This window comes from Salvia hispanica, chromosome 3 (assembly GCF_023119035.1).
Source record: "Salvia hispanica cultivar TCC Black 2014 chromosome 3, UniMelb_Shisp_WGS_1.0, whole genome shotgun sequence".
In the NCBI taxonomy this organism is placed as follows: domain Eukaryota; kingdom Viridiplantae; phylum Streptophyta; class Magnoliopsida; order Lamiales; family Lamiaceae; genus Salvia; species Salvia hispanica.
This window is the reverse complement of record NC_062967.1, coordinates 18,215,066-18,228,250: the sequence shown is the minus strand read 5'-3', so window position 1 is coordinate 18,228,250 and position 13,185 is coordinate 18,215,066. Positions and strand designations below refer to the sequence as shown.

The following is a 13,185-nucleotide window of genomic DNA, read 5'->3' as shown; positions in this document are numbered from 1 at the left end:
CTAAAGAGAGTTTATTTGAATGAAAAGAGTTCAACATTCTCTATGATTATGTATGTGAATTGCCAAAGGATTTGAATCTTTTTAAAGCATCTTCGGCGGCGTCCTTCTCACTAGGACTTCCTACAAAAACTTACTTTCTGTCATGTCATTACTAGCTCTTCCCATTTTACTAGGACTTCCCATTGCACTAGGACTTCTCACTAGGACTTCTCACTAGTACTTCCATCAATAAAATTAAATTTACAATTATTCAATTTACGGACTTAAAATTTATGGAATTAAAATGTTGACACGGAATATGGAAAAATTCGAATACTTCATTAAAAAAATTACATAAAACTTTTAAAAAAATTACATAATACCTAAAAATTACATAATCATAAAAAGTTGAGAAATACAACCATCGGCTCTTACTCCTTCTCGTCCCCGTTGCCCGTGCCGCTGCCGGCTCTAACGTCCCTGCCCCCAATCTCGACGCCATGCATCTACCACATCCTTGCACAGCCTTTTGTACACAGGATTGTGCGTGCTAAACCACTTACGCGTGCGCTGCATCAGGATCTTCGTTAGTTGCGCGCGGGCGAGACGGTCGTTACCTGGGCCTTCTGGGGCCTCGTAGGACTTGCTGCCGCTGCCGCTTCCCTCGCCATCCGCTACGCAGCCTTTTGCCCCATTGGGCGACGACGACGGCGAGAGTCTGATCGTGGTAGCGGGCCACTTCCTTGGCTTCGCGGAGCTCGTGCGAACCAGCACTGCTGCTGTACTCACCGGAAGAGTCGATCTTCGTCCGCTTTCAGCCCGAGTCGACACCCACAACAAACTTTTGCGAATCCCTGACCACGAGAAAAGCCTCCCATTGGTCAAAATTTTTGAACTTCAATTCTTTGTTGGGGTACTGGGCCAATGCTCGTTTCTTCACATCATCCTCAGACATGCCGCTGGTTGCCATGCACATGTTGTTTTGGTAGAGGGCGGCAAAACGACTGAGCTTAGGCCTCAACCGAAGCCACTGTTTCCGGCATTGCTCGGAAGTGCGAGGCTTCGCCCCATACGGTTTGCATATGAGGTAGGCCTCACTAATGCGAAGCCACAATCGATCAACATACTGGTTCGGTCCGACATAGGGATCCTCTACTACACCGATCCAGGCCTTCGCAAGCGCGGCATTTTCCCACACGGTCCAGATCGTCCTCCTCTCCGGCTCATCCTCACCCTCCTCCTCCTCTGCCCCCGTGTGCGAAGAAGAGCTCGGGACTTTTCCCTTGTCCCTACCCCCGCCCCTGGCCTTGCCCTTGCCTTTGCTCCTGCCCCTTGCAGCAGGCTCCGCCTCATCGGGAGTCTCACGGATCGGCGATAGCCCCAACACCGCTCCCAGCTCCTCAAAAGAGAAAGTCTCGGTGCCGGCGTACTGAGTCTTTGGAACAGTATTAGGGGAATCATCGGCCAACAAATCTATATGTGGGCGATAGACAGATTCCCTAGGCGTCCTCGGGCGCTCCTGTGTTGCATCGACCCACCCACCGCCATATTTGGCGGCGTACCGCCCATCCCCACTGTCCCGGGCATCATCCCACCCACCCCCACCGTATTTGGCGGCGTACCGCCCATCCCCACTGCCCCTGGGCATCATCCCACCCACCCCCGCCATATTTGCCGGCATACCGCCCATCCCCGCTGCCCCTGGCATCATCTCACTCATCTGACTCATCCAATTGAACATATTGTAGAATATTTGGGGAGTCATTCCCGCCATTTGGGGATTCATCCTCGCAAAGTTTCCCTCCGTTCCGGTGGGAATCGTGGGTGTGTTTCCTCCGCTCGTGGTGGGGGAGTTCCTATTGTACTCCATTTTAGTAGAAATGAAATTTGTAGATTTAGAGAGAGAAACTTGTCAACACAAGTGGTGTGAATGAAATGAAGTTCAACGAGCCCTATTTATAGAGTTTTTAAAAAATATAAAAAAAATTTAAGACCTGGACGTCCGACCGTCGCCACTACGGCGGACGTCCGCCCGCCCGTGGGGTTGACGGGCGAGGCCATCCGACGGGCATATGGGACGGGCGTGGGCGCCCTTCCCCTTCACTACGGCGGACGTCCGGTTGGACGTCGGCGACGTCCTACCGCGACGTCCGTCATTGGAGACGCTCTTAACCCTATATCTTTGATCAAAAGTCCTCAGCCTCAAAAATGGTTTTTTGCGTTTTGTACTCTTTCAATCCTACAAATAAATTATATTTATAAAAATATTAAAATCATCCAACTAAAAGTTTTCATAGTTTAAGCTTTGATACCGTTGTTTTTCTTTTCAACCCACCTCTGAATTAACAAGGTATAACTAATCTATTTCTTTACTATTCATCACTAATATATTGTTATTTCAAGTTTAATTTCAACTTATTGTCAAATGGTGGTTAAACATAATATGCTACTCCATTGCAAGTGAGCTATAATAGTCCCTTTCATTTTTCAAGAGTAAAAGCAAAAGGCATTGTTGTTCTAAGTCAGTATGAGCTTGAGATCATAGACATGTATTAAGGCTTAATTTTATAGGATATGTTAAAGCTTTTTTTGATGAACTTAAATAAACTCGTGGGTGGGGGTAAATGGAGTTTGGAGAGTGCCTACTTTCTTTAACAAGTAGGATCAAGTTGAAATGAATAACAAAATGGTTCATGTAATCTATATCTTACTTTGTATCTCTTGTCTCTTTAGTTATCTATTTAAATATTATATCTATGATCTCTTTAGTTATCTATTTATATGTATTTTATAATTATGGGATTAAAAAAGTCTCATCACTTCACTGTTATGCTGAGATGTACTGTATAATGTTTTGGTGATTAGTTTGAGCCGCCAGCATGCACATTTTTTCAGCTACACTACAAAAGGGTAACAAACATAAAATGGTGCCATTTTTTGGTTGGACAGGAATGAGTAGGAATAGAGGGCTATGGGGTGAAACGGTGAACAAATCCATACAAACACTATCTCCACCTTTGCTATGATTCTGAACTCACTTAAACTTAGCAATAATAAGAGAGTGGTGGTGGTTGTGGCTCCCACATTGTGTTGCTAGTATGAATTTTCTAACTCACATATATTGAACTGAATCTCTGCTTCCTTTGTCAAAGAACTGATTTTTTTTTTGACATGATTTAGAGTAGAACAAATTTAGAAACTGAATTATCTATGAGGTAATGATATGGAATAATGGAATATGGAATGAGATCGTGATTGTCCGATACTAGTATTTGTTTTGATATGTGACGAATACACATTTCACCGATAGGATCACAATAACAGAGAATGAAGAAATTAGTTCGAATTTTAAAACCAAGATCTGCCTACTAATGGAGTTATTTGCTTGGGACACTAGCCTCATATAGATAGATGTTTACTGCTTAATTACAAGTCTTTCATACCAAATTGGACCGTAGCTTTGCTTATGCAAAACTTTACTCAAATTTGACATCTCTATGTTCTGATAATTAGTCACTTATTTGGACTAGTTGAATTTGACACACCATAATATTTGTGTGTTAAAATAAAAGTGCATGTCTAATACTCATCATTTTTAATGTTGTTTTTCTAGTGGATGTCTTTGGAAAATTTTCAATCAGTTGCTGATTTTTGGTTTTGGTTTTGCAGAAGTATATACTATATAGCAAGAGGAGATTCTGAAGTATCTGACCAAGTGATGAATATATAAAAATAGTGATATGGGCATGGACAAAAAGAACTCTGGTTTATTGGAGTGGAGACTCTGGAGATGGAGAAAGTTAGGACTATATTCATGTATAAGTAGATGGGGTATCTTTTATTTAAATTATAGTGTAGGTTGAGTAGAAATTAATTATCATTGCTTAGTATTTTATTAATAGCATTTGTGTATATGATATAATTGTAATTAATGGAAAATATTGAATTTTGGAGCATGATAAAAAGTAAAAATGTGATAGTTATTAGTAAGTATTTAAAAAAAATGAATTTTGAATTGAATTCTAATTCAATTCCAAATTCTTTATTTTGAGTTATCAAACAAAGAATTTAGAATTATAATGCAATTCTATACCAAATTATCCAAATTTTAATTCTTAAAAGAATATAAAGTTTGCACGCACTATATTTTCAATATCCTTACCTTTAATTTAAAATTTCATGGACAAAATCTTTTGAGTATAAACATGATCTAATCATCAATTTCATAGACTTTGTAATTTGAATTATTATTAGTTATTTGAAAAAACATAAAATCCAATTAAAACATACCTAAATAAAATACATCTTAACTTAACTTTTTATTTTTATATTTCTTTTATAGATACATTAGTTTTTATTCTAATATTTTCTTTATAGATATATTTGATTGTAATACATATTTTAACTTAATTTTTTAGTACATGATCACTTGTTTTCGGATTTCAAATAAAATATTAGGTTTGCTAAATTTGATTGCATATTTTTATTTTAAAAAAGACATTGAATGAAACAATAAATAAAACCGTATAGCATATCAATAAATTAATTTTTTAAATATTATTATTTTTTTAAATAATATTATTTTTTATTAAATTTTAGCACCGGCTAATTTATATTTCTGGTTCCGTCCCTGCATCCACAAAATACCTTCCAGATCTGAGGTTTTAGGGAACACGGTGGCTGGGAATCCATCCACGAAGGGCCTTACACCTCAGCAGTTTCAGGAACCACAGTGGACATTAAATCACACATCTCCCACGAGTATGTGGGGATTGGAGATAGACGAGTCGCAATAGGAGTTAGGATCGACTCCTCCGAGGTGTCGAAGGTCCACTCTGGCGTCAGATTTGAACGGGGAAGAGGTGGCAACCGGTTAGGGTTTCCGATCGAATCTCGACCAGAGATGGAGGTTTGTAGTATATATTTCAAATTTAGCATTTCTGTATATACAACAAATGAAAGAAGCATTTCAGATTGCAAACAAAACATTACTTGAACAAATCCAGATTATAACAAAGAAATTCCAGATTGTTCATCATCATTCCAGATTACTTGAAGTTGAATATACAAACAAAAATTACAACAACAAAGAAACAAAATCAAAACTTCACAACACTACCTAACTTCTGTATGGCTCGATATTCTCATTGATTGATGCCAAAATCAAGCCTAACCTGTCACTTTCAGTCTCGCCCAATGACGTCGAAGAAGTCCCAGCGACATCATCTTCATTGATTGGTTCGCAGCACTTGAAAAAAGTGTAATCTTTTCACTCACAAACAAAGTAAAGCTTCCCCCTTGTAGTTTTGCCATAGATTTTCACGATTCAAAGTGAAGCAAATTTCTTGCAATTGCAACATTCGCCGGACCCTCTGTTGTAGGTCGAACGCTCCATAGCAGACGAACTTGAGCCACTTTAATAACTAAGGTTTTTCGTTTTTGGGCAGCGCTGAAAGAGGAAGAAAGTGAATAACAAATAAAAGTGGGAAACTTGGTTTGGAGAATGAATGCATCTTCTATTTACTTTATTGTCCACGAAAAATAGTCATATTTTGCCATTTTGGAATGTTCACAAAAAATAGTTTCATTTCTATAATGAAAAGTTTTCCTCTCAACTTTACCCATTATTTCTTCACTCTCTCATATTTACCCATTTTTTCTCCATATCTCTCTTACTGTACCTATTTTTTCTCCTTCTATCTTACTTTACCTACTTCTCATTAAAACTCGTCCCGCAATAAATGATGCTATTTTTTGTGAGGGAGTAATTTTTGTTTTTGAAATATTTAAAAATTATAATCAAAATGCTTAATTGGATCAAAATCAACTTAAAAGATGTTGACCGTCTGTTCTAGACTGAACCCCGCCTGAGTTTAAATGTGTGGGATGCAATAATTCAAAACATAATGTTTGGGACCGAAATCGTAAAATCTTTATATGATTAGGACCACATTTTGTCCTTACTCTATTAAAAATTATGAATAATATCATGCGTACTTATGTACTACTATATATTAATCAATCGTGTTTGTTTAATTTAATATCAAAGTCATTCATCGTGTTTCACTTGTACTAAAGTTTTCCAAACTGGTATCCGTGAATATCTGACCTGAAATTTTTGAGTATCCAAACCTGAAAAATCTAAAATCTCATACCCAATCCCATTTCACAATCATATCCAATCCCGATTTCCAGAAAACGAAAATGTTCTTCCTTTTTTTTCATATTCTCATGTCCCAAGAGGGAGAGCTGAAATTATTCATGGAAAATATAAATCTATGTGGCATCGTTTTTTCAATTTAATACTCAACACATCATCATTGCGATGGCCGGGAATTAACATTGTGGGAAATTCACACCATCCACAAAGTTGGTGATTTTATAGACCAAATTAATAGATCGTGGGAAATACCATATTTTTCTCAAAGTTGGTGATATTTCTATTTATGAAAAGTTATCTCAATTTTTTTACCCACATACATCAAGTTATTTACAACTTATACCACAATTCAAACATTAATAATTAATAACAGTGCGAGTCTCGCTAATTTAACTACTCTCTCCTCTTCTCTCTTATTTTACCAATTTTCTCTTAATTCTCATGTCATAACACATACCCGTATTTTTATAGGAGTGAGAGGGTATAAAAATTTGTTAAAAAACCACACTTATACTAACAAGTATAGATCGTCAATAAATCTGACCAGTCGTTTACACCATTATTTAGTATTCACCATATCACTAACGATTGTACGATGAAACAGAGTCAGAAATCTGACAACTTCACAGACTCGAACAAGAAGATGAAAAAACGCTACACTTTTTCAAGTTTCTACAAAGGTTCCTCAAGCAAATACCAAACTGCGCCAAGAAATCGTCAACAAGAAAAACTTATCTATCCGCTGCGAAAACAAAGGAAAAAACTCGTACCCACACCAGACTGGTTTATAGCACGCCTTTCGAGTAATGCCAAAACACTAGTGAGACTTACAGTTCGTGATCACCTTCTTGTAACGCTAATTCGTCTTCCGAATCAAACAGTCTAAGAGGCGTGCTCACGAACAGCTCCTGCCGGAAAGTCTCTCCTAGCAATGCATAAGCAAAAGGGTATTCGCCATGCTCTAATTTCTGCAACCGTAAGAGGGAACGATTTAGAACACATAAACCAAAGAGTCTTTTTGTGAAAATAGAGATTGAAACGAGGCGTATTTTTGTTTCGTTGCATCATTATCATACGATGAGTTTTCACAATCTGGTAATTTTTTTGTCACAATGTGAAGTGCAAGCAACACAAGTCAGCCTACAATCAACCCAATACGACAGCAAGAAGCTTTCCGAATTCACAATAGGCGATGCTCAAATGAAATCTAAAAATATTTCTAGATGATGCATATCATCCATTAATCAGCAAACACTACATGGTATGACACTTTTTAAACGAGTTGTGTAACTGAGAAAAAAAATATAGAGAACTCCATATTCAATCCATGTTGTGGAACATATTTCGAAGAGCAATTAATGATTGAAAAAGGGTTTTCTTTTACTAACCATAAATTATCTATCCGACCCTGTGAACAGTTCAAATAGTCCGCAACAACCCTTCCATGATGTCGTTTGCACGGGACGAGGAGGGGGAACCAGCAAGGGCTGCAAAGACATCAAACGAGTGCAAAAAATAAGATAATTTTACCATAAAACAAAGTTGAATTTGCAAACACCGAAGAAAACAGAGACAGCACCTCTGTAACTCCTGAATCTTTTTCAAGATCCGTTCCGTTATCATGAGTAGCAATAGGAGCATTGTATGACAGACTTAACCTTTCACGAGTTTCTTCCACTGATGTCTTCAGATCAGAAGCCACCCCAACAGACTCAACAGATGGAGTGATTGCTTCTGCGTCATAGAAAGTTTCGGAACCTCCAACTTGCTCCTCAACAGAGCCCTTTTTCTCTCCACTTTCTTTAGATCCAGATGGGGAGCTTGTTTTCACTTTCAGACTTTCGCTCAACAATAAAACCTTATCCGAGACAACAGGTGGCACACAATCCACAACAGCCTCACTTGCCTCGCCAATAGAGATGGCAGGCACAGTATCAATCACAGCATGGCTACTCTTAACACCGTGAGACTCATCATCCGAGCTGCTTCTGCTGCTACTTCTTGAGCTCCCGGATGACCCTCCATCATATGATTTCCTCTCGGTTTCCTCGTGCTCAAACTTTTCAGCGAATTCTTCCCCATTCTTGAATTCTCTTTCGATTGGGACAGCGTTGTTCCCCTCAATTTTCACACCCTCCACCGGAGGAGCATTCTCCCTATTCTGGACCTTCTCCTCTTCGCCCTCGGTCAGAAGTTCATGGTGACTCGGGTTAGATGTGGTCGAGCTCGCCTCGCCTACGTCACTCTGCCTATCGTCTTCGTGCTTCACATCTAGCATATTCGAAATCATTCAATGCAGATAAGCAAATCCAAACCAAGACTATACATTCCAATTCAAACAATCAGAAATCTCACAACACAACCAATACAACTACGAATCAATTCCCAGATCACTTTCCCCAAAAACCATTTGCAGCATAAAAAAAAAATGCTCGCAAAACCCTTGGCATCAAATATCCCCAAATCATACAATTGAACGGCCACACTACAAATTGACACAGATTTATAGAGAAATCAATCCAAAAAACACAAATCAAGACCCACACACTAACTTTAACGCACATGGGACTGTGTGGCTTCAATTAAACAAATAAAAAAAATCTTTTTCGAAATAAAGCTCGGATTTTTATACCTTGAGTGGAAGCAGCAAGGGACGGATTGGGATTATTGCTGTTGGGCTGAGCTCCCTGCTTTTTCTTAGCAGCTTTTCGCTTCTTGGCGCCTGAAGGCATGGTTGTTTAGTTGGGAAAATTGATTGAGGGCTCGAATTAACGATTCTCTCTCTCACCGAATCGGAATCTCTATGGAGGTAGAGAGAGGGGGAGAGAGAGAGAGGTGTAGTGAGTTTGAAAATGGTGGAAAAAAATGGTAAAATAGTAGGATTGGTGGTGTGGGTTGGTTGGTTATGCAGAAAGAGAGAGAAAGAGTAATGTGGTGTCTCTGCGTTTTCATCGCATTTCAGCTAAATTTTGCACACCAAAATTAGGTTAATTGAAGATTTAAATCTTAATTAGTGTTTTTTATATAAAAAATTAACTTAAATAGATAAGATACAGAATCATTATGTAGGTGAAATTTGAACCAAAGATTCGTTTTTTGCTTCGTATGATTTTTTTAAGATTCAAATATTTGTACTTGAATGATTGGTGTATAAACATTTGCGATTGAATGATTGAAATTATGAGTTTTAGAGCTAAAAGAATTATCAATCATAAATTAATTAAGTTTCTATTGGAAGGATTTCAGTGATTATCTTGTAAAAATAGTTAAGGGATTATTATGAATAGTTAAAAGATAGAAAGGTGTTAATTATTAAAAGTTTCAAGTCATTCTGGTCATGAATGATAAATTTATAGATTAATGGACATCTTATCTTTTGGATCTTAAATAAATCCAACTATTTTTAAGGTAATCAAGCTTGATGGAAGAGGTCGATCACAATTTTTTGTTTTAAGGTAACATTGAATCAAATTCGATATAAAAGTTTTTGAAATATTACTACTATAATTTAGCTGAGGACGTTGTAGAGAATGGTAATATCAGTAATTCATAAAAATGGTGTTTTAAATAGGTTATGATAATATAATTGTGTTTTAACTCTTGCTTTATGGAGTATTATTATTATGATGATTCAAATGTTGCATGTGCAGATCATAATATGTTTTAGCTCAATCAATGGCATTCATCATCCACTAAAAAAAAGTCAAATTATATAACCCTAACTACAAAAGAAAAGGAAACATAGAGGGAATTGTTCGTATTCTTCAATTTGATTTTGTAAACATCACAATGAAATCAAATATTTTAACGTATGTATATATATAGGTGAACTATATCTTTGACACATGCACGTGGTTAGTCGAAACTATAGCAATATGCATGTTTGAATGAATTTTTGAATGTTTATAGAGTATAATAATATACTACTACTACAAGTCCACAACTGATGTACTCAGGTATAGACGGCCATCGTCTATCCAAACAGTAGTAGTATTTTTTATTTGACGAAGAAACTTTAATTTTTAAAGGCCGCGCGCATATTTATGGATTCAATTCAATTATTGCATTTATGGAATTGTTGACTTTTATTATTTGTATTTAGTAACAATGCATATATTCACATTCACATATATTGAATAGTTAGTGATTCAAATTGTTGACTTAGAAGACACCCTTATTTATCGAGGGCTTGCCACCATGGTCCATGGTAGAAGAGAGAGTCAGAGGCTCGAGTGAGTCGCGCCTAAGGCTCAAGGGCTGCTGAATTTTTACTCTTTCTGTTTCATTAAATATAAAATATTTACTTTTAGCACAAGATTTTATACATTATTGTATTTTGAGTAATAAATAGAGTATAAAGTAAGAGATCGAAAAAAATAAAAATGATTTTATTTATATTTCAAAAAACTTTTTGTTTTTAATGGGTTAATGCAATTAAAAAAAAAAAACTTTTATTTTTACTATGATAGAATGAATAATAAAGTTAGCAGTGCCTTCCTGGTGCAAAAGAAAACTTTCATTATCACTTTTGTTGTCTTCTTTCAAATCCAATTATTGTTGACCTTTTTAGGATAGCCCGCCAATGACACTTGAATTTTAATAACGGCACATTTTGAAATGAAGGAATAATGTAGTAGTCGAGTGCATTGTAATCATTTCCAAATTGGAGTGCTCTATATTTGCTTTTATGTGTACCTTAGAAAACCAGACATAGGAGTATTTAATTGCATTTGCATTTGCATTTTGTATATCTAATGATTTCGTCTTTAATTAAATCAATTTTAAATCACAATAGAGACATGATATTGATTATTGATATATACAACCTAAAACAGTAATGATCACCCAAATGGGATATCAATAAATAATAACGACCCAATCCCCAAAACATGTATGGTTACTGTGTCTGTCTCTATTTGATTTGAAAATGATAAGTGTCATGTTTGAGAATTCTTTATTTTGAATAATTTGTGGAGTATAATTTTATATTCGTGGTCGCTACATATTCTATAGATGTTCGATTAGGATATCTCTTCTCTTCGTCCCACCATGCTTGACACACTTCTTTTCCATAGTTATCTTAGAAAAATGATATTTTTTCCGTTTCTCATTTGTCTCATTTTTCTATATTGATTCACCTCATATTAATTGTTCCACTCCATTTTTACTATTTTTAGTAGTTGACTTCATATTCTATTAACTTATTTTCACTCATGTTTTAGAAAACTAATACCCCATGTCCCATTACAAATGAAGCATTTTTCTTTAGTGTTGTCTCATTAAAAATGAAGCATTTTCCTTTTTTTGATTGTCACATTAAAAATGAAAAATTTCTTAAAATGGACATAACATCATCTCTATTTGTTATCTTTCTTGCTTTATTCTCTCATCATTACATACAAAACAATACTACATAGAATTTTGTGCCGAAAAACAAATGTTTCATTTCTAATGGGACAAGGGAGTATATGAAACTAGGGCTCACATTCTACTAACTCTTTCAATCCATTTTTTTACATTACTTAAAAGTCCGTTCTGTGCCATGCCAAAGTGGGACACATATTAAGGGAGAGATTGAGTAATAAATATTTAAAATGGAGAAAAAGTATACTCCCTCCGTCCCATAGAAATTGGCCCTTTAGGGATGACACGAGTTTTAATGCGTAATTTGGTAAAGTAAGAGAGAATGAGAAAAAATAGTTGAAATTGTGTAATACGTAATTTGGTAAAGTAAGAGAGAATGAGAAAAAATAGTTGAAATTGTGTAGTGAATGTTGGGCCATAAATGCAAAAGTAAAAAAAGGAGAAAAATGTTACCATAAATGGATATGTGACTATTTGTATGGGACGGATGAAAAAGGAAAGCCAATTTCTATGGGACAGAGGGAGTAATAAGAAAGAATAATGTAGAGAAGACTCTTTTTATTCTTTCACTTACTTTACATTTTCCCACTATAAGTAAGGCACTTCAATTCAGATGTTGTTTTGCAAAAATGATATAAAATAGTTAGAATGGAGCGAAAGTAAAGTAAGCTAAAGAATAATGTATATACAAATCTCTTTCTATATTATTCTCTTTCTTACTTGACTTTCTCTTCACTTTAACTATTTATTATCATCTTCGCAAAACAACGACCGAAAAGAAACACCACACTTGTAATGGAACAGAGAGAGTATTTACTTAGTAATTTGTGAATGATTAGAGCATAGGCCCTTCACAAAGGGTCATTTTTTTATTTTTTAAAATTTTCATTCCAGCATTTTACCTAAGGACTTATTTCCCTGCGATGGAAGGAATTATCCCACTTTCCACTGCATTTCCACACCATCACTATTATGTTTTAATTTTTTTGCAATTCTATATTAAATTATCAAATTAATTAAATTATAATAAAAAATATAATATAATACATGAAATGAAATGAATTTTAAGTGATCCCAAATATATGACAACTTGTTAATTAATTAGATGAAAACCTAAATTAGGACCTCACCAATCTATAGTCCATTTTATTTAGGCATTCTAAAAAATTAATATTGTTTATTTAATAAATATAATTATTGGCCCACTAATAAGCCCAATAGAGTTAATAAAATTAGTTTAAATACAAATTAAGGTTATATTTTATCTTCTTCCACACCCAGCCACTTCTTTTTCCTCCAGCGTATTTTTTTTTAACCCGAATGTAATATATTATTCAATCAAATCCATTATGACTACATTGCGAATAAAAATTGGAAAGCAATTCTTCCTGTATCTCTCTTTCTTTGCTTCTTCTCAGCAAAATACAAAAAGTGAAGAATGGCCGATGATCGGCTCAACCCCCGCAATGGGTGGCCGATCATCGGCCAAGTGGGATCGCCTAGGACTGCCGTATCGGCCATATGGGAGGGGCGGTCAATCAACCCTTCTCCTATAGTGGAGGGTTGATGAGGTCCGATGGGAAGAGCCCTAGATCGGTCATTTCATTGCTAATTCTCTTAGCATACCAGTTGTGCCTTTTATTATTGACTTTTTTAAAACATTAATTACTAAATGAATAAAT

The 13,185-nt window shown here is 35.9% G+C and overlaps 1 protein-coding gene across 1 annotated transcript; it reads right to left on the bottom strand.

The window, feature by feature from the left end:
• Positions 1–6,647: 6,647 nt before the first annotated feature.
• LOC125216619 lies at positions 6,648–9,080 on the bottom strand. The gene is made up of 4 exons (XM_048118371.1): positions 8,772–9,080; positions 7,719–8,410; positions 7,528–7,626; positions 6,648–7,107 (listed from the first exon to the last, which is right to left on the bottom strand). The coding sequence occupies exons 1-3, from the start codon at positions 8,869–8,871 to the stop codon at positions 7,534–7,536; spliced, it is 885 nt and encodes a 294-aa protein (XP_047974328.1). The 5' UTR covers positions 8,872–9,080; the 3' UTR covers positions 6,648–7,107; positions 7,528–7,533.
• Positions 9,081–13,185: the final 4,105 nt, after the last annotated feature.